Source organism: Pagrus pagrus (assembly GCF_965226575.1).
Source record: "Pagrus pagrus genome assembly, chromosome: 9".
Classification (NCBI taxonomy): Eukaryota; Metazoa; Chordata; class Actinopteri; order Spariformes; family Sparidae; genus Pagrus; species Pagrus pagrus.
In genome coordinates, this window is record NC_140193.1 from 16,058,501 (window position 1) to 16,083,889 (window position 25,389).

General features: G+C 39.4%; 1 protein-coding gene across 3 annotated transcripts in view; it reads right to left on the reverse strand.

Annotated features, from left to right (window-relative positions):
* fign (fidgetin) overlaps positions 1-19,023 on the reverse strand; it is a 33,885-nt gene extending 14,862 nt beyond the window's left edge. The window contains exons 1-2 of one of the 3 annotated variants that reach the window (XM_084363010.1): positions 18,933-19,023; positions 17,858-17,892 (exon numbers count right to left, since the gene is read on the reverse strand). In XM_084363010.1, the coding sequence (XP_084219136.1) occupies positions 17,858-17,882 (25 nt within the window). In that variant the 5' untranslated portion in view covers positions 17,883-17,892; positions 18,933-19,023. Of the gene's footprint in view, positions 1-17,857; positions 18,307-18,932 lie in introns of those variants that run through there. The other 2 variants (XM_084363011.1, XM_084363009.1) reach the window with 2 other exon arrangements.
* Between the last annotated feature and the right edge of the window lie 6,366 nt (positions 19,024-25,389).

Genomic DNA, 25,389 nt, shown 5'->3' on the forward strand with positions numbered 1-25,389 from the left:
TGTTTTATCTGCAGCTGCTGTAAATGTGCTCCCGCAGCTTAAGTCATCTTGTATTTGTGTCATACACAAGATGGTGGTTATGAAAAAAAGAACAATAAAAGCCTGCTCTTCTTACAGTCAGTCTGAAACAGTCCAAAAACTGTATTGATCTACAGAACAGAGAATTATTTCAACAGCAGCTGGAAACAGAGTGAAACTGTTTGCCGGCACCAGGCTGTTGATGATTTGAATAATTCATCTTGAAATGTAATGAGAAGATGTTCGCGCTTAGTAATCGTTTCATAATTTAACTGTACAAATGTCCACTTTGGATTTTAAACGTCTTTAAAAGAGTACTTTAAAACACATGACTGAGTACTGTGTAAATGTTTTTTGGTTGAGGACCGTAGCAGGAAGTTCCTATTTCCTTCATTAAAGTGAACATGGGCACTGTACTTTATTTTGGGTCAGTCCCAAACACACTGTCCTGCTGCTGTAATTACCACGTCTATTAGCAGGCAGCTGAAAATCAAAGAAAACAACTACTTAATCCATGAAATGCATTTGTTTAAGCTGTTTAAGGTAATTACTTTGCCTTTCATTCTTTATTTATTTATTTTTTTTATGAAATGATGCATTTAGTAGCCAATTTTACAGATTTACATCTTCAGTATGGCCTTGGGGTTGAGTGACATAAACAGGGTATTGAGTGGTGGATTAAAGCTATGGGCTTTGTTCTTTTCATGGGATTTGTTGACAATAAGAAAACGTGTGTGCATGTGAAGTGGATCTTCTCTATATATTCAAAGTGATGGAGATAGTAGAATACACACAAGGTCATATATGTATATGTTTCCGTTTGCTACACAGTGCACTACCTTGACCAGCCTCCAAAGCTTTGTAATAATAATACACAGAGGTCTGCCTCTCTCCATTCAACCCAGCCCTGCTCTCTGGCTTTACACACAATAATAACACAACATAACACGACATAGCATCACAAGTCTTACTTCAACAAAGGCAGGGTAATTTTCAGTGTAGGAACAACTTTTGGCTAATCTGATTGTTTGAGAAAATTAATTTGAACATAGATTGATAGTTTAAATAATACTTGAGGAGACGCCTTTATAATTTATAATACTAACATTCAAACAAGATATAATATTGTCACTACAAAGCTTGCAGATTCCCTGGTTTCTATCCAGCCCTTTAATCTTCCAATCACCTGAGGGAGTCTGTTCACTCACATTACAAGACGCCTGACTGCAGGGCTGGGCAACACAGCCTAGAAATAATACTGCAATACTTTTGTGTTTTATATCTCATATAAATTATATATATCTTGATGTTGTGAAATCTCCTCAAAAGCACTTTATAAATGCTAGGACCGGACGACAAAATCACATATCACAATATTTTTGACCAAATACTCGATATTGACATTGTGGCAATAAGTCTGGTAAGTTAACCAAGAAAATGCAACACTGCCACATCAATGTCCTACAATCCTAAATCTAGGATGACATTACAATAACTGTATAATATTGATTATAACCTGCCTGTACTTTTAGTTTTTATACAACAGACACGTTGCTGTTTGAAGCTCTTGTTGTAATTCTACATAAATATTGCATGATGTCATTCTTACTGATAAATGGCAAACTTTACAGTGAAAACTTCCATTTGATAACATAATGCATTCTTTGTTACAAACCCTGGATATTCTCACGTCCCGTGGGGGTTTTTTCAGGCTGAGCTGATGATAAACTCCGCTGGCTTGAGGGGAACATGCATTTCTCATTTTTCCCCTGTAATACAGTAAATCTCGAGGTTGAGAGATTCTCTGAGCTGTCATTTCTCTGTCTCACTGATGCTAATTAAACCATGACTCTTCAGGCCAAGAGGCCCCTGAGGCTACATCTTCCATTACTACCCTAAGTACAGCTAAATCCACACACATGCTAAACTAACAGCTCTCCACACACAAGTAGAACTTGTACACTGAATAAAATAAGACAATTACAGGAGACAGGCTTCATGGTGTTCTGTAGTGCATAATACTGATGAATACTCAAATGGCTTGTTAGTTAAAAGAACACAGTCGTTGAATTCGAGCACTTGGCGAAACTTGTTTCACATGTACAGTCGAGGCAGTGGTTTTTGTGAGCCTCTATGAACTTGGCTAGTCTGCCTCTCAAGGGATCACTTACACACTTCAAAAGAGAAGAGAGGCAGATTGTGACCTTGCTACATGAAGACTCATTGACCAAAAGCTACTCGCTAACATCTTCATTCCCCAAAGTCCTGTTACCCCAAGGAAGACTCCAATCAAAGAGTCACAGGCCGGCGGGGGAAAGACACATGCAAACAGGAACATTTTGGAAGATTTTCTGGATTTTTTTATCACATCTTGACTTTTAGTGTAAGGCAGAGGTTCGATGGCACCATACAGGAGCTGGCCATCTGATTTTCAAACAAGCAGGCCAAGACCTGTTGGAAATTAACAGATTATCTTGTTCACTGGTCCGATTCACAACTGTGATTACTTCCCACTCAACCATTAGACTTTACAGCCATGTTAACCTGGTTAAGACAGGAAGCAAATCGCATTGTAAAAAAATCTCATTCTTCACAGTGTGATCTTAACACAGATAGATATTTAACAAACAGCTGGATCACACAGCCAGCGGCATCACTTTAACCTCAGAGAAACGGCTGCTCTGTTTACAGTCTGCAGCCAACAAAGAACTGTTGGTTTCAACACATTAACGTCTTTGGTGGAGATCTATAATTTCCTATTTTCAACACTTAAAATACTAGCTTAGCATTGGAAGTTTTCAAATTGGTACAAAAAGTTTTGTCCGAATATCATTGTACCCAAAAGTCATGCCTGAGAAAAGTAAAGATTTCATGTTAGAATATTACTTTGCTTAAAGTGAATGTCACCCATACAATATTACTTGTGTAGAAGTCTTAAAGTGTCTGATATTAGATGTACCTAAGTATGAAAAGTTATTTTCTTGCAATAAATGTACTGCAGTATGAAAAGTACAAGTAAAGGTAATATGATAAATCTATATTGATGTATATGTATATACTGTATACTAGGGGTTGATTATCAGCCTGGTTTCAGCATGATTCTGATTTTTTTGATTGTACATAAATTAATTTTGGCTCTGATGCATCATGTAATTTGCAAAGTAACTAAAGTTATCAAATATACTCCAATGTAGTGGAGTAAAAAGTACACTATTTGCCTCTAAAATGTAGTTGAGTGGAAGTATAAAGTAGCAGAAAATGGAAATAGTCTAGTCCTTAAGTACAAAATTGTACTTCACTCACCTGAATAGTACCTGAGTAAAAGCCTTAAAGTATCGGATATCAAATGTACTTAAGCATTAAAAGTAACTTTCTAGCAATAAAGGTACTGAGGTTATCATCAAAAGTAAAAGTAAATTATACATATATGTATCATCGGTATAATTTGTCTATTTTATCCGATTGTTGATAAATTAATTTAAAAATGTGCTACTTTGGCTCTGAAGCAGGATACAATCTATGAGTAACTAGTAACTAAAGTTATCACATAAATGTAGTGGTGTGAAAAGTACAATACAATAAAAATGGAAACGCTTAAGTAAAGTACATGTACCCCACAGTACTTGAGTAATTGTATAGTTACCTTCAATAAGTGGTTAGATCAAATGCTTTGTTTACACTGGACTCATCACAACTTTCAATGATATTTGCTTTGATGCAAACTCATATATAGTATGTCAAATTATTGTTAAACTTATTTTTGACACGTGAAAATCAAATATTTTTATTTTGTTATGTGTTATTCAGTTATATAGAAAAATATACAACAACACATCTATGCTTTGATCATATGGTAAACACCAGCACATACAATGGAAAAGAAACCTTTTGACAACACAAAAGAGAATTTACCCTGACCTTGATTAACCCGCTCTCTGTGACACAAACATCTCACCGAACACAAAACTACTAAATCACCTTTCCTGTATAATAACAGAACAACTACATGATGCCGATCTAAAGAAAGATAAAGATTTGTTTGGATTAACCTACACTGCTCCTCACAATTCATACAGAACTGAATGCAAACTCTGATGTGGAGTTCAAAAGCTAAATTTGTTTTGCGAAAAGAAAAGCCATCTGTTGTTCTATTTATTGTTCCCTACACGTTAAACTGATTAAAAGTTTAAATTGAACTCTAATTGAAAATACCCAAGTGAACAGAAAAAGGGATGTTAGCCTGGAACCACTGGCAGCTTCTCGCTGAAGCATTCTGAAGCATTCTGTGGTATCGACTGCAAGTCTCAAAGAAGGTCACTTCTCCAACACAGGCCAGACAAAAGGTGAAATGAGACAACTGAAGCAATCTTAGGTCAATATGAAATAGAAATCTCTCAGCTATACTGTAATAAAGTTACTGAAGTGAAGTAGTGGAGCCATAAAGGGGAACTTTTACAAGGAAAGAGCTGTCTAGGAGATTGGTTCGCCCACTGGCAAACAATGGCTTCTAAGAGCTAAGGTGGCATGGTCAGTGCAGCACTGGGGCTGAATTACAGCTTTCGCTTTTAAAAGGAAGTTTGGAAGTTAATATTACTTATTTTCATGTATGTGACAAAAAATATTGCGATAGAAAAGTGTGTTGAATTATACTGAGTCTTTAAATCCTACATCCTCAAATCTTACGTGATGAAATGAGAATGTCACGCTCGTGTAATTTGTACCTGCTTGTTACAGACATAACTGCAGCTATGTGATGATTTTTATGGCTGCAGTGTCAAAGCAAATCAGAGGCTGATGGGTTACATGTTTGGTGCAGCATGTTTATACGCAACAACTTACAAAATCTGCCCACACAACCTGAAGACGTGATGGAGGATTCTCTAAACAAAAAAAGACGTGCAAATAAACAGGAACTTGCTCCTGCCAACAATCAGCAATCATCAAGTATTAAATAAATAGAAGCAGAAACAGCCAGAATCAACTTCAAGCTTATTCTGCTGAGATTATGTGCAGAGAGCAGATCACCTGTTGACTGATTTGCAGATTGAACCTGCTGCGCTTCCTTTCAACGGGGCTGCAATAAACAGATATTTTCAGTATTGATTAATCTGAGATCTATTTTCAGGCCTTATCTTTTAATCAATAAAATGTCACAATAATGACAACCGACAGTCCTAAACCCAAAGACTCTTCATTTATGATCATAAATGACAATGAAAAGCAACAAATCCTTACATTTAAGAAGCTGGAACCAGCAAATGTTTGACATTTCTGCTGGAAAAATGACAAATAATTAATTTATTTGGATCAGCTAATCTATATATCAGTCATTATTGCAGCTATTGTCACATAAAGTTACCATGATGTTGTTTTGAGATAAGATTTTTCCTTCGTTCGTTTCGTTTTCCATTGTTAGAAAAATCGGACTTTTTTGTATTGATTTTATTTAAAACAGCTTTTTCTGACAGAATCTCTAAACTCATGTAACTATTGCTAGACCCACAGGTTTTATATTATGGGATGTGGTTGCTCTATGATCACATTTCATAACTACATTTTTATTTCCACTTAAAGATTCCCTTCACACATCTCTTTGTTAGACGTGTTTTTTGCCGGAAAAGGTAAAATTGCCACATTCAAGGGGCTCTATGTAACCATTTACATGAAATAATCACTTTCTTATTGGTCATATGTGAGCGGATTGTAACGTGCCCTTCCCAGTCTCTCTCGGTTGCCTATACAAGCCTGTGGATGATTTGTTTAAGTTGTTTAATGCTGCTGGGCTGTGAATATCTTTGTGAAGGTTGGATTTTTTTTGCTACAGTCTGAAGAATATGACCCTCCACGTTCTTGAGTGCCTCATCTCAGCGCCTCTCTCTGCTCCGCTAACTGAGAGCAGCAGTAGCTGAGTCCACTGACATAAACAGATTAATGTGAAAACAGCCTTCTAGTGTCAATCTCTGCACTTAATCAGTCAACTTTGACTAGAAAGGGTTTTTAAAATTACAGTAAAGGTGCAATATGTAAGAATATGTTGTTGAAAAATTTAAAAAATTAAAATTAACAATAGAATGTGAACAACAGTTCTGATGTTATGACGTATTCTGTTGTAAAGATAAATTCCTAAATTAGCATGCTAACCAGCTAGCTCATACCTGTCTCGAACTAAAGCTGTGCGAGTGGCGTAAACATCAACAATCCCCCTGTTTTTCCAATCCCAGTCCGGGCTGCTAACTGCACTGCTAACTGAGCCACCTAGCTAACGGCAGCTAAATTTCTAGCAATTTAGCAATTATCCTAACAAATTCGACAGGTGGTCAATCCTTACATATTGCACCTTTAACAAACTATTGTAAAAAGAAAAATGTATAATTGCATTGTTGCATATGTCTTTCATATGGAAATATGTTTTTTTAAAGTAAAATTCCATCATAATTTTGTGTAATTTGCATCAATGCTCCTGTAATCTGTCTACATCTATTTCTATTAAAAGGCTTATTAAAGATATAGACGCCTAGCATGTCAGTGACAAAAGCTTTAATGAAACTGTGGTCTGTGTTCTTCTTTTCAACCAGTAACTGCAACACTTGCAAACTCCAAAAAGACACAAAATGAAACCCGATAAGACAGGAAACACAACCACATGGTCAAAGTATAGTCTCTGGCTGTTTGGGGTCCAAATAACTGGAAATATAGCCTTATCATTAGCAAATTAAACATTACAAAATATGAATTATACACATTTATATTATATACATGATTTGTATAAATGGCAGAGTTGTCCGTTGAAGACAACCGCGTGAAGCAGGTGGATGACAGATGAGTTGCAGCCTTCAAAGTGTTCAGCGCTTTGATAGAAATGAGGCAAGAAAGCAAGAAGGTCCAGGCAATGAAAATGATTCCAGAGTACTCCTTAATAGATTATGAAATGAAGGAAAGAAATAAGGTCAATCTGTGGCACGACGCAATTGTGAAAAATAAATTAGATAATTAATAGAAATTGAGAGGTGGGCATTTCAAATATTTCAATATTCTCTTTGTTTGACTAACAGCTCTCTGCTGTTATAAATCCACTCCTCGGGCGAGTCTGGAGGAATTTTTTACGCAACAAAACAAAAAATTAAACGGACACAACAAACACATTTCATTAAGATGCTGTTTAAAGTAATGATTGTTCTACATTGTGCTGCATCTGCACGTTCAGAGTTCAACCAATTAAAAGCTAATTAATTAGACACAATTCTATTAAGAAACAAATCCCACTCATCAATATACACAACCTAGGGTCACCCATTGCTCCAATGTGAAGCGGCTCTTTGCACCAGACGGACTGGAGAACAGCACAATAGCACTATTGGAGCTCAGAATAAACAGTTTGGCACGGATATATTTGATGGAGCACGAACTCATCAGCGCTGATAGATTTTACTTCCCTGGATAGAAAGCGGGACCAGGAGGTGTCACTTGGGCGTACAGCTTTTCCCTCAAATGGACGCTATTAGGAGGAGGGCCAGGTGTTCACTATCACAACTCACCAAGGCTCATAATACTGCAATCATCCTGTACTCCAGCTCTAATCATCAAATACTGATCAGATGGTTCATGTAGGAAACACAACTGAGTCAGATATTGTGCATGTGGATTACATCTGTTCAGCTAATATTAGATGAATGTGGTTTTTCATATATGTGGTTGGATCAGAGATGTGATATTATCAAATGGCTGAAACTTGCAGTCGAAGAGAAGCTAAAAGAAAGACTCAGTTTGAGAAGTCTCTACCAGGCTATCTGTAGTTTCTAATAACTGGAAGATATGATGGTCTGGAAAGGAATAAAAGATTTTGTACTTTATGGAAGTGCCTCAGGGATGAATATCATGTTCTGCTTGAGTGCAAAAACAAAAGTATTGTTGATAACAGAGAGAAATATTTGCCAAAATACTTTGTAAATGATCCGTCTTTGTTCAAACTTACACTGTTATGGTAGACCGATAAACCAAAGGTGCATTTCTGATAAATGTTCTGCCTCTCTTTAAATAACTTGTGCTATGGCTCTGCTTGATGCTGGTACTCCACACCACGATGTGTGGTCAAGAGTTAATAAAATATCTGAAACCAGAATTTTCTCAAGGACGTTGAGGTGCGAGGTGAAGTGCTCGTCGTAGGGGAAAAAAGAAGGAAAAAAGAAATAAAAAGTTATTGTAACTATGAATCCTGTGCTAAGATTTTAGCACATATTTGAGCATGCAGATCCTTTTTCTTATTCAGTTTGAGAACTTTACAGCTCGACTGATGCAGTATATCGGTTCGCATAGGGGTGTCGTCATATACCAATATTGACAATAATCGTGATATTTGAAAAAAAATGAAATATTGATAACATGTTAATTTAACACATATGACAATATTGTGTAAATAACACATTGCCTCTTTCCTTTTAATGTTTCCACTCTGTCACAGTAGGTGCAGCTATGCAGTTTAATAAAATGGAACATTTCATGAAGTCTAATCTTTTTTTGAAGTCTATACATTTTTCTACAGTTGTGGTTAAAGACTCTCTCCACCTCCGTACACTTGTATGTTCAGGGTAATTTATTTGCCATAAAAGGGACAAAACACACAGTAAACAAATGATGAATTTGACTGATAGCATTATTTTTCAAATTTTCTATAGATGTAGCGATAATATTGTAAATTCACAATTAATAATATCTGATATCGTGACAGCCCTGATCACAGATATGTCAGTACCGGTGTATTTGTAGTCTGGTATGTGCCGATATGAGGTTTTTAGTTTTGGATGAAAAAAGGATGTTTGATGTTTTATAATTATAACCCAGTGAAATGTATTGTTTCAGTGCACGGATGGCATTCTAAACAATCACGTTTATTGTTACAACGTGAGACGTCCGGCCTCTGCTACATATCTTTGTCACAAGTGTTCGACGATCACATATAAGGAATCATTGCAAAACATGTATATAATCTCTACATATACAATCACGACATCAGATTTTCACTACACTGTTATATTATTTCAATATTGACTGTATGGACAATTTGAAAGAAAAGTACTCCTATCAGTCAAATGAATCTTTGCTTATTTTGTGTTTTGAAAAAGAAAAAAGTGAAAATAAAATGAAGGCTGAACATCTGCGCTGGATTATTCACATGGTATTATCATACGTGTATTATCAACACAATATCAATATCTCATTTATTTAATATCAGGGTTATTGTCTATACCGCAACACCCCTTTATACAGTATATATTCTATACAATAACGATTAATGGCCGATGTATCAATATCCCAATTTTTGCTCCCTAGTATCGGGATCAGCATCATCTAATATCATTACGATTCTGTAGTTAAACAAATAGAAAAATGTACACATGAAGTTATACTGTGGCTTTTGATTTAAATTAGCATTTTACTCTTCTTCTTCCTGTCTTTCCAGACAGTGTTAGTTTGAGGAAATGATGATTCATTTTGTTGTGTGTTCATTTTTTGTGTTTTAAGCCACATGTCACCGCCTTTTCTTTCAGCAAAAACCCTTTTGGCAAATTTAATATATTGTCATTACAGCGTGGATTTAAATCACAAACACTTTTGAACTGCTTCTTTCCAAAATAGTGAAGGGCCTCACAGAAGAGGTGCTACATGGTCTATAATTTCAAGGCTTGGATGAAATCTTTAAATAAGCTTGTCGATCCTTCACTGTACACTGGTTGGATGTGTATCATCCATGTGCCAGCTTTCCATCCATTTCAATGAATGCTTAAAAAGAGGAAAGTAGGCAAACGGCCTGCTGGCTGAAATATGCAATAAAAAACAAACTACTCCACAGTTTATTTGTTATGTTTCGCCTCTCTTACAGGTTATGTGCATACTGTTAAATAAATCTGCCTCCGGCTAGTGCGAGATCCCTTGATGAATTGCGAACAGCCGACAGTGAAGAGTCTAAGTATGCTGGTCCACTTTGTGCAAGGCGATTCGTACAGCCGTGCTCATTTGGGTATGCATGAAATAACAATATCCTACTGGGAGCGTTCTGAGTTTCAAACGTTTGGGGTCAACTACACGAGCAGATTCCACATGTGCAGCCCGTGGCCACTGAGGTCTGGAATCTACCTCCCTCCCGGCTGGGTGACGTTGCATGTTCTATTTCCAGACCGAGGGTTGAAGTGAGGCTGCAGGGAGTGTAACACTGACCCACATGACCTGTGGCCTAGAAAAGCTGCCTGAAGCTCTGCTCACTAAAAACTCCTCACTCCTTTGCTGCAGCCTTTCAAAGGGAAACAAAACCTTTGCGCATAGCATGTGTCTTTTCATGCCAAATGATTTGCATCCTTTTTATTCACATCTTTGACTTGTTGTCAATGTATTCGCCGCTGTTGTGGAGCCTGATGCTCACTCTCTGAAGTCTCAAGTGGGGAGAGAGAAAGGAAGTCGAAAAGGCAAATCTGCTTTACTTTCAGGCCCAGTGTCTACAGGCCACATGTCTCCAGTCATCTGTCACTAGTTTACATACATACTATGACACTTCCTCTCTCTGTGGGAACCCGTTGTCACCACTTGGCCGCCAGCAGAGGCTGACTGGGTGCTAGATGGGTCTCCCCCAGGTACCTCTAGGGAGCCACATTAGGCCTGGCTGACAGACTGACAGGCACACACACACACACACACACACACACAGACCGTCCTCTGCCCAAGCACTCACTCCTCCTACAGTACGCCAGCTCACATGCTCCCAAGGCATGGCACACTTTGCATAAAGCAGTGACTTTGCTCTACATCAGTTTTTTTTTTTTTTTTCCGACACAAAATTATTTTTCACCCCTCTAGCCTCGACATGCTACATGGAAGTTTTGAAATGAATAATGGAAACAACAGAGCTGAAGACTCATGGGATCCATTTAAAGATGTGGGAGAGGCGATGCAGTCAGGGTTTGGACTGCAGAAACATCACGCTCAGAGTAAATGAATCTACTATTGTTCTGTAGCTTATAGAAACGCTGCTATAAACTGTGAGTGCAGGCCTGCGATTGCCAACAATTACATAATGTTAGTACATTTTCCTTTAAATCAGGAACAATAAAAACGTAGTTTTCATTTCACATTTGGAAAGAAATGATCTGTGGGCAACAACAAGCTAAGCCGCTGGAGTTGTACCTCCTTTAACCCGACAATAGCTTTTGTTAAGTGCACACAAGATCCTAGACCGTGCGACTCGACTAGTAGCTAGATTTCCTTTGCTATGTTTAGCAAAACCTGCGTTTGGTATTTCCACCTTGCCTCCCCAGATACCTCAAGTGGAAGTGAGCGTGGGGCAGTCCACTGCAACAGCTATTTTAGAGCATGCAAAGTCAACACGACTCCCTGAGGTGATTTCCTGATAATGAACACAAAAGAAGTGCCAGCCCTCATAAAGCTTCTGTTGATGATGCTGAACTCTCTTTTTTTTTTCACTCTTATTTTTCTGATTTAAATTAATCTAATTCCGCGTGGACTGTAAGAGGGACTGTCAAATAGGCCACACGCCAGACGACAAGACTTCTAGTGACTGTTCGTTTAGAACGAGCGAGTGAGATTCAAGTCGTTGGGAGAAAAAGGGAGACAGCTTTCAGCATTAACCTACTAGTAATCAAAACCTTTTTTTTCCTTATTGTTTCATATTTAATCATTTTGGAGCCACAAGCCGACCTCCATTTCTAACAGCTAGTTGAAGAAAACAAAAGGTTACTTGTGTTTCGTGCAGTTAAAGGGGCACTATGTAGTTTTGAAGAAAGAAATTCAAACTCAGAATTTAAATATTTAAAATATCCACAAGGTAATAAACTCAGATTTTTCTTTTCCATAACTGAATAATCAAGCTGTTCTCAGAGGAAAATAAGGTCCCCACAACACTGTTTGAAGATAGAAAGGTGGCAGGGTCCAAAGTAAAGCAGTATGAAACTGTGTTGTCCTTTAAGGTCAGTTTTTCTATTCAACTTATTGAGGCATGGAAAGGAAGTCAATTAAGATCTCTTAAAATTTCTTCCCCAAAACTACACAGTGCACCTTTAACAACAATAACAACATCACCGTCTATCCTCAAACGTCCAGACATCCTGCGTCACAATGTCAATGCAGACACCCGCTGCCTTTGCCGCAGCCTGAGACCTTAAACCTCCATGGCAGCAGTGTACACTCACCCCTCCATCCCCATCCCCATCCTCATCTCCCTCCTCTCCACACCATCAGGCAGACCTCCTACCATCCTCTCCTCCCCGTCCCTGGCACTCAAGGCTCCCTCTGCCAGCACCTGGCACGGCGCCAACCTGTCAGCCACCCGACTCCGCGGAGGATGAATGAATCGCTGAGAAACTTTGCGAGAACCACCGATGGCTCACATCTCGTCTGATCACCGACAATTAGACAATTAGCACGGGATGCGATGAATGGGACAATGAGAAACAGTCAAAAGATGAAGTTTTATATTCAAAGCAAAGGCTCGCATGCTCTTGAATATAAATATCAAAGTTAACTCAGGCATGTATTTAAAGACTTGAATTGTAAGGCTATTATATTGTCAAACAATGACAAAATAGAACGATTCACATGTGTGAGATAAATTTATTCAAATTCTAATTTCATTCTTGGAGTATTTTATCTCTTATTAAATTTAGAGGAAGCTACATTTTTGTAAGATCACAGCCTCTTGGTGTTATCTTAATTAAAGGGGTTATATTGATTAAGACAGGTCAGCATCAAGAGAAATTTGAGAGTTTGAATTCTGAAAAACGTACATTTAAAGCAGCCATTACTTAGATAGACATATAATGGGCCGTGCTGAAAAAGTACTTAAAGGGGGTTTTCAGTCGAGCTCGAATGGCGGCCTCGATTGCCAGATTAGTCAGACGCTGTTTTGTGAGAACACAAGAGGAATTTCAATACAGCAAAATATTGAGTTTTCTCTTATCCTCTTGTGAAACGCTCGCTGCCCTCTCACAATACTCCAGAAACTCCCCAACAGCACGCCATAAAAAAAAAGAAACACCTTGGAAGAAGGACAGGAAAAAACACCTCTCTTCACCAAGGTTATTCAATGATAAGCAACAGTGCTCAGGCACACAATGACTGGCTCAAAGTGCCAGCTATTTTCAAAAGCCCTGTAATTGTAGATTTTGTTAATCGGAGTCCTTGAGGGTTGGATATCCACTGGCTGAGAATAACAGTAAATAATCTGACTAAAGACATAATTTAAAGATATGGAGGTGGATGCAGTCATGAGTGCTGCATGTTGTGTGATTTCTTATGTATAAAGCCACTCCATTCAGTCCTTGGTCATAAATGACACTCTCAGCCACAATACGACATATAAATCCTTTAAGGGCATGCAAAGAAGGCTACGTTAAAGGGGCACTATGTAGTGTTGGAGAAGAAATCAGAAACATTAATTTTGTATATTCATTCAAGTGAATAAACAAGCTGTTCTCAGAGGAAAATAAGGTCCCCAGAACACCGTTTGAAGCTAGAAAGGTGGCAGGGTCCGCCACATATAAACAAAGTAAAAAAAAAATAAAAAAAACAGTATGAAACTGTGTTGTCCTTTAAGGTCAGTTTGTTTATTCAGGTTATTCAGTCATGAAAACAAAGCTAGTTTGTTTATTTAGTTTGTTTAGGCATGAAAAACAATCAGTCCATGAAGATTTCTTCTTTGTCTTCTTCCCATTTTCTACATAGTGCACCTTTAACGAGACAAGAACTGAGAAAATCATCTTTTTTGTGTGTGAGATGCACACACATACAGCAAGACGTCTAGCTAGGCGTAGTCCATCTTTGCAGAACCAAAGATGGGGAAAACCTCCGATCTTTTTTGGCCACCACGAAAAAAGAAGAAAAAAAAATCAAGATTTTTGCATGTCTAATTAAAATGTAAACAGTGTAATGAGGACATCAGTGATTTAGGCAAACGTCTCTCTGGCTGCCACTGGGGGTATGATAATTACAGAGGCAAATCTATGAATGCACATGAATCTCCTACAAGTCCAGATTAAAAGCCTTAGTGCTAAACCTAGTTTAGTACACCTGGGGATTGTCTATTCTAGCCAATCCCCAACAGGCTCGGAGCTGCCTCGTCTCCTTATGAGTGCAGAGACACCTCGTGTGAAACAAAGCCTCTGTTTCGATGTGTCGAAATGAGGCGAACAAGGAGTTTAAGGCAACAAATGCTGCACTCAATAACACGCCTGGCATGTATGGCCTGGATACAGCAGCCCTGCAGCATGGCTCATGCATGTGTTTCCATCATAATCAGCTCTTTAAGCACATTGTGCATCATGGTATGGATCATAATAACATTAGAGGATGTAAGTGTGGAAGATTAGCTTCTTAAAAAACAAAGAAATAAAAGGCAAACACATGCATGCACATGATCCTCATGTACATGATAAAATACAAGAAGATAAGCCCGTGTAACAAGACTAAATGGTTCCTAAAATGCAACCTGTGTTGTTTAATCACCCAGAATCTGTTAAACCAAATTAAACGCTGAGCATTTTTGTTTGAATTAGATGAAAAAAATAACATGACAGGCCCGTAGCTAGGAGACACATGAAGGGTAAGTACAGGCAGCCAATGGTAGGCACATGCATTTTAGAAAATGTCTATGCCATATGCTGTCACTCAGAGGAAAGAAAAAAACAAAAAAAAAAAAAACAAGTCTGAGCAGACAGTCGCTGTGTCTAAATGAGATGGTAGGAGGAGGAGGAGGAGGAGGAGGAGGTGGTGGTGGTGGCGGGGGAGGAGGGGAGAGAAAGGGAGGATGTCAAGGATTCATGGTCCTTCATCTTTGCAGTAGAGCAAACACGTCCCTCAGTATAGCAACAGACAGCTGCCTCCACTTTCTAATGCAGTCCAACTTAGATCAGTGCGAGAATTGTCAGCGCAGAGAGAAACACACAAAGATAACATAGCGAGCTGCCATGAGGGAAACGACAGAGATGTGGATACAAGAGAGGGAGACGAACGGCGAAACAGAGAAACAGAGAAAGACAGGGGAGGGAGGGGAGGGAGGGAGGAAGAAGAAAGATTGGAGTTTTCTGTCCCTTCTGCTAGCGTCTTGCTCCATCGGGGACTCCCTCCTCTCTTCTTATGTGAAGACACCACTTAACATATTTGCTTAAAGATGACAATCCTGCACTGATCTCGTAAGATGTAGTCAAAGGGCTGAACGGGATAACTGACAAATAGATCCATCTCTGAAGATGAATATTTCATTGATTTATGACAGCTCTGCAGACATCCCAGGGGGTGTTTACACAGGGTCAGCCGCAGGTATTCAGGAGCTGTCTTTAATTGTCTTCATTAGCGCGGCTATAAAAAGTGTCGGCCCCGTCATCTAACGCTTCCTCGTAGTAATGGTTTATGTCAGACTGTCAATTTTAGCGATCGCGACTTCAGATTATGGACAGAACGTTTTTAGAGCAGCTTCACACAGACACATGACACTATCAAGTAGAAGATGAATGTGAGACGCCTGATGAAGATTTGTTTTTTTGTTTTTTTTGTGTTCTCGTGCAAACTACGACACATCAAGAATACTCTGCAGCAAAGGAAACCCTCATTTGATTTATACGGTGCAGTTAGTGCACAGAAAATAAATACGAGCTTGTAAAGACACATTTCTCCTTTAAAAAAATACGATTTCGAAATGTTTAAATTACTTGTGATTTATATATTTTTTTTTAAAATGTGTCTGGATACATTAAACAAAGCTGCACTGACTGCGCCTCCCCTGTAGCCATCCTTTCTCAGTGTAACACGACTAAATATAACTACTGTGTTACTACGTCCTCGCGTCACTGGACGCAATTATTTAGTTTACTTCACACAACTTCTCGCCGGTATTTACAGTCACTCATCAAAGTGTGAACATGTGTGACACTCAGTAAAGAGGGTGATGAAAACAGGAGGGTCAGCATCTGTCGTCAACTTCGGCTCACACACTCGACGTCAAAGCAACAGCTTGGACTGCTATCATAAGTGCCATCCTATCAGAAATAAACAGAGCTGTCAGCTTCTTTCCATGCACGCCGGAGGTGTCTGGGGTTAAGTAAGGACCTGCGAGAATCACCTAACGCGCTGCAGGAGATCAGACATGGAACCTTTCCAGGTTTTGAACTGAGACGTGGATCTTGATAATTAGGATGTTTAGGATGAAGGATCTGAGGGAATAGTTTGATAAATGGGATTGTTTTAGCGTTGGAGACGTATTTTAATTTTTGAGACAAACCTACTCTTGCACCATATACCTAAACTTGTGAACATATGATAGCATGAAAATACATCATCCAAAATATAAAAATGGTGCATTCAAACATATTACAAGTAAATACAAACTGGAGGAAACGTTTAAATATAATCAATTGGAAACCGCTTCAAACTATTCGCCAGTATCCGAATCTGAGCAGCTCAAATCAAAGTTCCTTTGTAATTTGAAATAACCAGCACACGTGCACGGAAAGGGCTCTAAATACGAAACGCATAAAAATCCGACCAACAAAATTTAAAACCCACTTTACCAAAACACATTACAACCAAACACTCAAACATAATGAACGTGGTAGTAATGTACATTTTTTTTTTCCTCCCCTCCACTGAGTGACGGATGCTGCGACGCTGTTATTTCTGAAGAGGAATGAAAACATACTTCAGCTCACTCTCTGCTGATGATGTTAATTTCCTCTCAAAGCAAAACATGCAAATGAAATGTGTGAACACAATTAAGTAAATTGTACTATGGAGGTGGGGAGGTTCACTCGGGACAAAGTGTTTGCAAAAAAAAAAAAAAAAAGCTAGAGAGAGACAGCACACAACTTGTTACTTCTCCTGACTTTGTGTCCATGCTCAGAGCCATTTAGAGGCTCGTCCACTGGAACATTAATAACAGCTAGTTCTGACGCTGCATTCGGAGACGTTTGGGAGGTTTAATTTCGCATGTGAGGTGTTAAAGTATTTGAAATCTGAATGAAAAGCAAACAACCTCCTAAATGAAGCCTGCAGCAAGTCCAAGTGAGTTTTAGTGAAAGTCATTCTACATCGCATGGTGCTCGACAAATTACCTTACAATTATATTATAGAGTTATTGTATTGTGCACTAAGTTCTGAGTGTTAAATAATTTTGTTGCACTTTTTACTTTTCCAACGTCCTTCAAATGTATAATTACTGAACACAAGTTGCAGGAAATTTGCAGATAATTGTGAAACTGTGCTGAATGTGTTGTTTCAAATTTCACCAGACGTATCAATTTTCTACACATTTACAAGAGATCCTGAGCCACAGCCACGTCGTGCATCTTGAAATAAATGTCATTTTTTAAAGAACCATATCTAACAAATATAACATTTGCAGCTGAATGACGGCATGATGGCAGACTGTGTGCACACACGAAAAAGGGTTGAATTTTTGATCTCTTAAAGACAGTGTGCAGCCCTTCTGCATAAATTCACAAAAGAGCCACACTGTCAGTGTGAGTGCATGCAAAAAAAATATGAAAGCAGTGCAATGGGAAAGAAAGTTAAACTGCACGCAGAGCAAATCAAAATGTAACCTTCACAATAATCTAATTGGCAATGCCAGAAAAATGAACCACAAAGCGTGCCCTCATCCCTGCACTATTTATTATGATGAGCTAAATTAAGTACACTTTTAAAGATGAAGCCAAACATGCACAAAGAAAAATAATGCATCACTGCAACAGCAGCCTGTTGGGTTTTTTTTTTTCTTCTGTTTTTCAAATATGACAAATATGCAACAATAACAACAACATTAGTGATAATTGCAAAATGAACGTACCATAAATACTGGTGCTAGTGATCATGTCTTCAAGCCTAAAAACAAGAGGAGAGGGAGGAAAAACAGCAGAATCGGAATTTTCACGAGGAGGAATTCCAAAGGTTGCTTCTCATTACAGCCACTTCTCTCTTTTCTCTCTTTCTGTCTCTCTCTCCTTTCTTTTCTCCTGCAGCTATCGGATTTCACAACTTAAAAAAAAAACACGCTCCCTTGTTCTCTCCTCAGGTATTCATTTAGGTCGTGTAATTAAGGGACAGCGCGGGTGGAAATGAAATAAAAAAAAAAAAAAAAGGAAGGAAGGTAGAGAGAGAGAGAGAGAGGGAGAGAGGGAGAGAGAGAGAGCCCTGGACGGAGACACACGCACTCTCTCACACACACTCACTCTCACGCACACACACACGGCTGGAGCCTGTCACTTCTTCTTCTTCTTGCGCGAGTTGAGACGAGAGGATAGGAAGCGTGTGAGAGTCTGTAGATGACACAAAACACACATTCTTCATGCCGCCTATTAGAGGAAGAGGCTGAAGCGGCGTGATGCCCCCCTCCTCCTCCTCCTCCTCCTCCTCCTCCCTCCCTTTTACTTTTTTTTAAAAAATAGATTACTTGCCAGCAGTTGTCCCGCTACGAGCGCGATGACAAGCCATCTATCTATTAACCTCCCGCCCGCGGTGAAGTTTTTTATTCGGCCTCGCATGCGAAAAACTTCCTCGTTGCGGGGAAAGTTATTTAACGCACCGGCTGCCGGCCGTGTGCGCGAGCCGTCTCCTCAAACTACGCAGAGAGGATCGTTCATTGCAAAACTTGCGCCATTCCCGGAACTTCATCCCTTTTTATTATGATCATCATTTCGCCCTCGCTGAAGCGGCGACAGCTCGGCTTTCCCCTCAGTGCGGAGTGCAGATGAGTGTCCGCGCGCTGCAGATGTGTCTGTCTGATGCGCGGCGCGGTCTCTCTCTCCGCGAGCGTTTTGCGCGCACAGGGCTGCTCCGTCTCTCTCTCTCTCTCTGTGTTTTTTTTTTTTTTTTTTTTTTTTTTAATTGTCAACATCACCCGGCAGAAAGGCAGAAAGACTTACCTGTGTAGGTGACAGGGCAGCGGCAGGGTTTATAGTACCATCGATCCGGCGAGCGCGCAGGCGAACGGCTGAGCGGAGGTTAAGCGTGGCTGCTCGCGATTTGAAACCATTCCAAGTTAGTGAGGGGAAGACTGACCACAGCCTCTGCCATGTTGGAATTCCAAACCCTGGACAGCTGCTCCGCTGACTGGAGGCAGCACGCTGCGCACTGCGCATGCGCTCTGCAGCCGGAGCCAAATTCGAAGGGAATCAAACCCCCGAGCTCAGAGGAGGGCTGCCATGAGCACGTTTCGCTGTAGGTTAAGTGTGATGAAAGGCTGCTGTCTGCTTTCCACTCCCGCACATCACCGTACAGCCATCTGAAATGCATCGTGTGCTGCACATCTGTAAACATGATGTGTCCTGTCAGAGGTTTGAATGGCTTTAAGATACGTTAAAAGGTGCTCCTGTTCTGTCTTTCTTTCTTAATAATTAAACTATATTTAAATAATTAAAAGATTAAATATTCATCAACAGCTTGCGTGTAGGATGTAGCTTTGGAGAGCCAAAGTCACCCTTCAGGTGGAGCCCGCTGGACCTTATTTCGGAAAAAAACTTTGTACGGTAGAGAATGGAGAGAGATGATTTCTGGATCCCGTCTGGACATGATGCTTGTCAGTTTAAAATACTTTTTTTTTTGTCAAGAAAGTCTAGTTTTGTGTTAAACCGCACAGTGAACTACATCGTCTCGCTCAGCACCGACATGGCCACAGCCTCGGCACAGAAAGGGTACGAAATAAAGGTGAAAGTAACAATAAACCTGTTCATATTGACAAATGCAGTTATGCAAGGCTGGTTCGTCAGTTCTGTGAGCTGCTAATATACAGGAGCAGCTCTACAATGTTTAAGTGACGGGTTTTGGTAAAACGAGACGACGTCACTGACATGACTGTTGGCTGTGTAGCCTTTATAATGACGTATTTTCACAGTCCTGTATTTCATTAATTGACAAACTGCGACTTTCTCAAGATTAAAAATGATCCTTGAAATTGACAAACATCATATGTGTGATTCATGACACAATGCAGATCAAAACATTAGTTCTCTCTCTCCTCTCACTACCATGCAAAGTTTACATTCTCAATAAGGTCCCATGGAGCAAACGGGAAGGTAGGAATTTAGCTCTCTGTTGTTTTTTTCTCTACTGGGGCTTTCACCATATAAGGGTAAATGGATTTGCATATTTATCTGACATAACAAAATAGGCTATAACAAAGCAACAGCTTGGCATATGCAAATAAGTTTATTTTCTTTCACGGGGGTTGTGACGCTCAAAAAATGTATCCTCCATTTGACAGCCGCTTTTTTTTTGCCGCTTGGCAACTGCAAATACTACGAAAGTTGGCTTCAACGCCCGGTGCTCTTCCGTGGGGCTTGGCGTGAGCACATCCGTTGGGCAGTTATGTACGGCAACAAGTCATGGACAAACCAGACACAGAATTGCAGTAAAACTGTAAACTAGTTAATTTAGTTTATAACTATAACAACATTTGTTAGTGATGATTTTGTACTGCGGTGCATTGTTGCCTGCCAGCGAAATAAACATCGACAGGCAACAATGTACGGCAGTCTGAATTAATCATTAGCAATTGTAATCATACTCTTAAACTAACTTCACAAATTTCTGGTTTTACTGCAGTTGTGCATGTAATTTGTCCAAGTGGTGTTGCCGTATAGGTGTCCAAGATGGCGGACCGGTTTGCGTATACGCTACTCACATTGGGCACCAACAGACTCGCTCCCTCTGTAGATAAAGAAAGCTCATTCTAAAGTAATGAAAGCACAATGATTCTTAGTTTCAGGTGATTGTACACCAATTTAAACATAGTTATGAATAATATATCGCATTTCTGCCAATTAAATCCTGTACACTGGACCTTTAAATGAAGCTAAGCTAGCTGTTTCACCCTTGTAGTTAACTGACAGCTGGCGGTAGCCTCACACCTACACAACAAACATGAAAGCACTACCTCTTTAAAGGGGTCTGATTCATTAAAAAGATTTCAAAAATCTTTATTCCTCTCACTGACTGACACAAATGTTTCTAGGTTATTCTCCAGCAGTCCCTCTCAGTTATCTGTGTACAGCCTTGAAAGAGGGGGATGATCTCTTCTCCTCTGGGGAAGCGTTGCACGAAGACCCTGGTTAGAAACATGATATGAGGATCGGCACCAAAAGTCCCATTATGCCCTCTCATATCCATAGCCAAGGCCCTGGGAGTGATGCATTGATTCAGCCTTCAGTAGTCCCTTGACTGCACCATGCTAATTCCAACTGCATGAGCTCTTTAGAGAAATCCTACCCAAAAGGCAGGACACAGAGTGGCCACCGAGCTGGACAAAGATAGCTCACACAGTCTAGTATCAGTCACTGTTACTGTCCCTATTAGTGTGTAGTGTTTCTTTTTTTTTTATCTCTGTATTGGAGATTTTGTCACAAATGTTCAAGATTTACACACAAAACTATGAGAAGCAGGGAAAATGATCATAGTGCTCATCAGAGCTTTTTATAACCACTGTGGAATAACAAATGTCCTGTTAATACTCAGCTGACTCGACCAGAAGCGAGTGTCCACGCTTGTAGGAACAGCCTGTGAAAATCTCTGTGTGCCGTGGAGGTCACGGCGAAAACAACAGCAGTGCATTTCCAGGTGTAGCCACGTCCATTGTCTCCTTCCTCATATGGGCATGTTCAGTCTGTGCCTTTGTCCTTGTGTCAGCAGGCAGGACACTCTAAATTATTTTGCTCAGCTGCCTCCCTGAACTCTTGCTACAGCACGTCAATACACACATCATGCAGACACCCGCACATGCAGCAACAGGGATCACAGTTCATGTCCATCACACACTCGAATCCTCCTTGACACATATCAGACATCATCGAGGAATAAAGAAATAAAGAAGTTAACCCGGTTCGGATATGTTATCATTATCATTATCACCATTATCATATCATCATCTGATGTCTAAAAGGATTAAAAAGCTGTAAATTGTTGATGAATTTCAGAAAAATCGATGTTTGTATTAAAACTGAAACACTTCCTGTCACGCACACATGGTGGAATTGTCCATTTCCCCAGGAATGAGGGCTTTACACAGCACGTGACTGCGTTTTCTAACCTTCTGCCTACAGACTCTGATGTCATGTGTGATCACTTCAGCAACGTCGCCAGGCGTTTATTGTTTCTGCCACGAAGCACTGACTTTGGAGAAACCAGCTGCATCGTGCGTTTTCTCACAGGAGCAGTCATCTTGATGTAACAAAGCAGAGGTTTTTTTTTGTTCCCTGATCAGCGGTTTGTAAAATTATTGATTCATCTTTTACAGCGATTGTTGTTAAACATTGTGTAATAAAAACAGCATGTAGCGTCAGTCTTTAAAGGGTCCTTTGTGGAGAAGAAATTCAAACTCAGAATTTTTATACTTACAATATCAATGAGGTAATAATACAAACTCAGAGGTATTTATTTTTTCCATTACTGAATAAACAAGCTGTTCTCAGAGGAAAATAAGGTCCCCAGAACACTGTTTGAAGCTAGAAAGGTGGCAGGGTCCGCCACATATAAATAAAGTAATACAATGAAATTGACAAACTGACCTTGTTTGTTTATTCAGGCATGAAAACAAAGAGAGTTTGTTTATTTGGATGGTTTAGGCATAAACAAAAGTATCAGTCAATGAAGATCTCCTTTCTCCTCTGATTAAAATGTCTTCCCAAAACTACATAGTGCACCTTTACCTGAAATAAAAATAAGAAAAAGTCACGCCTGCTCTACTCCAAACTGTGTTTATATGTTCTATCATTACACAACTTAACCAAATCCGATTTGGGGCTTTTCATGGCTGTAAACAACATAATTTGCAGAGATGCTGCACTGTATCTCAGGGCTATCAGAGGCAGAGATTCTCATCAGGAATTGAAGTCTTTGAGTAGAAATAATACACACACACACACACACACACACACACACACACACAGAGGCTTAGGACAGCAAAGAAACACCACAAAAACTACACCAGCTATTATGAACAGAAAGATGTGCAAAAAGTAAAAAATTACAAGCTTGATTTCACACGTTATTGCAAGATGTGTATCCAAGTCCCTGTATAGAGCAGGGCTAAAATCCTAATAGGGACAAGCTTGAAGTGAATAGAGCCCACAGAGGATAAGCTACTAAATCTTGCAATAAAAGCAATGTGATTTACAGTAAATTCCACAAGGCTGACAGTGCCACAGCTGAGGGCATAAACACTCCTTTCAATGCTGCGCCTCAGTTCTGTCTGCTGTGAACTACAATCACACAGGCGTGCTGCTCGCCAGTGGTGACTTTGATAAATCACCAGGAAGTCCCACTGTTGGCTTAAAACTAGAACTTGTTCAGTTGCAATTCTGCATTTGTCCCTCTTTAATGTGTATGGAAGTGGCTTTAGCAGTAATCTGTCAGTGATTGATTAGGTGTGGCCAAATCCCCTCTCCGTTCTCCTCTGCTGGCTGCACCGCTCAGCCACAGCTGTGTATTTACAGAAAGATGGCTGTATTAGGGGGAGAGGCTGCCTTATTTACCTGCAACATAAACACAGTTACTTCCACTCGGGCGACTACACACACGCAGGATGACCAGCAGGAAAACAAGAAACAAGAAGTGACGTGTTCTTGTTGGTGCTGGATTCATGCACCGATGGATGAACAAACAGGCTTGTAGACCTATGACGGGCTTTGTTATGTGAAGGAGAAATCACATCTTAAGCTGTCACTGGTGTTTGTAACAGTCAACAAACTCACCGGTGTGAAGTGTACGCAGCAGGAAAAGACCCACTAATATCTTAAAGGGGCAATATGTCGTTTTGGGAAAAAAATTCAAACACAGAAATGTAACAGTACAATATTAATGAGATAATAATACAAACTCAGAAATATTCGTTTTCCGTAATTGAATAAACAAGCTGGTTTCAGAGGAAGATAAGCTCCCCAAAACACAGTTTGTTTATATTTGGCGGACCCTGCCACCTTTTTAGCTACAAAGTAAAACGATATGAACTTGTGTTGTCCTTTAAAGTCAGTTTGTTTATTCAGTTTATTAATTAATGAAAACGAAGACGGTTTGTTTACGCCTGAGAAATCAATCAATGGAGATCTTTCTGTTCTGATTACAATTTCCTCTCCAAAACTACATAGTGCACCTTTAATGCAGCCAAATCACCCTTTATCCTGTGAAAACAAATATAACTGAAACATATGTAATTATTAAAAACATTTTTATTTGTGACACAAGAGGTTGGAAAAGCAATCTAGACAGGGTGCTGGATATTGATCACACTTACCAGCAGATCCATTTTAATTAAATATTAAGAGAGTGTGCTGCATTGATAGCGACTGAGCAGCGACTGTTTCTTGCTTTTCTTTTGCCATCGTTTGAAAAAAGAAAAAAAAATCATACAAACTAAAGAAGAAGAAGACATGCTTTAATAACACTCACACGTAATTAGACTTGAAGCATTAAAGCAGGGCCGGGTTATATCCTGATGCATTTTGTATTCAAAGAATATTTTAGTTATTTTTAAAAAAGAAGGTCTGAGTATGAACATCCGTGCATGAATTTTAATGGAGATACTTAAATGGTAATTATTCCACTCAGGCTCAAACGTAGGTAACAAATGGAATTCAATCAGTGTCCGTGCATAATGATGGTCATTAGGAGAAAGAAAATAATAATGACATCCTATCTGCATTAAACCTGCAGACACTTTACACAATGATCCTGCAGCCATTATTGATCTCCATGGAGATAAGCAATTGTCACTTTTCAGCATTGTGCCTGAATGTTAAATACAGCTCATTTTGTTTTTCTCTGCAAACTATTTCTGTCGACATTTAATTTACTTCACTACTTGAAATCCTTGGTCTCATTCCACATGATTGTAATTTTGGTTCATTGTCACATCTGCCTCGGCTGTTTTTTTCCCTCCTGCAATTCAAGGTTTCATAAAGCTTGCATGAAATGAACATCAAATCTGAATGTGGCTGTAGTGATACCTTATATGCAGGGACGTGCAGAGGGGGGAGCTAAGGGTGCCCCTTTGCCCTTGATGTCCAAAGTGGCCTTTTGCCAAGGCATATTTCATTTTCTTTCTTTTTCTTTCTGCAGCACTTCTGCTAAATTGTAGAAAATAGCTGTTTTCCATTGCGTTGACTGATCTGTTCCATTTTAATCGGTCTTTTAAAGGTGCACTATGTAGTTTTGGAGAAGACGTTTTAATCAGAAGCGAAAGATCTTCATTGACTGATTTTTTTATGCCTAAACAAACTAAATAAACAAATATCAATGAGGTAATAATACAAACTCCATTTTTTGGAGAAATTGTGTCCTTCAGTTTGTTTATTCAGTCATGAAAACAAAGAGAGTTTGTTTATTTAGTTA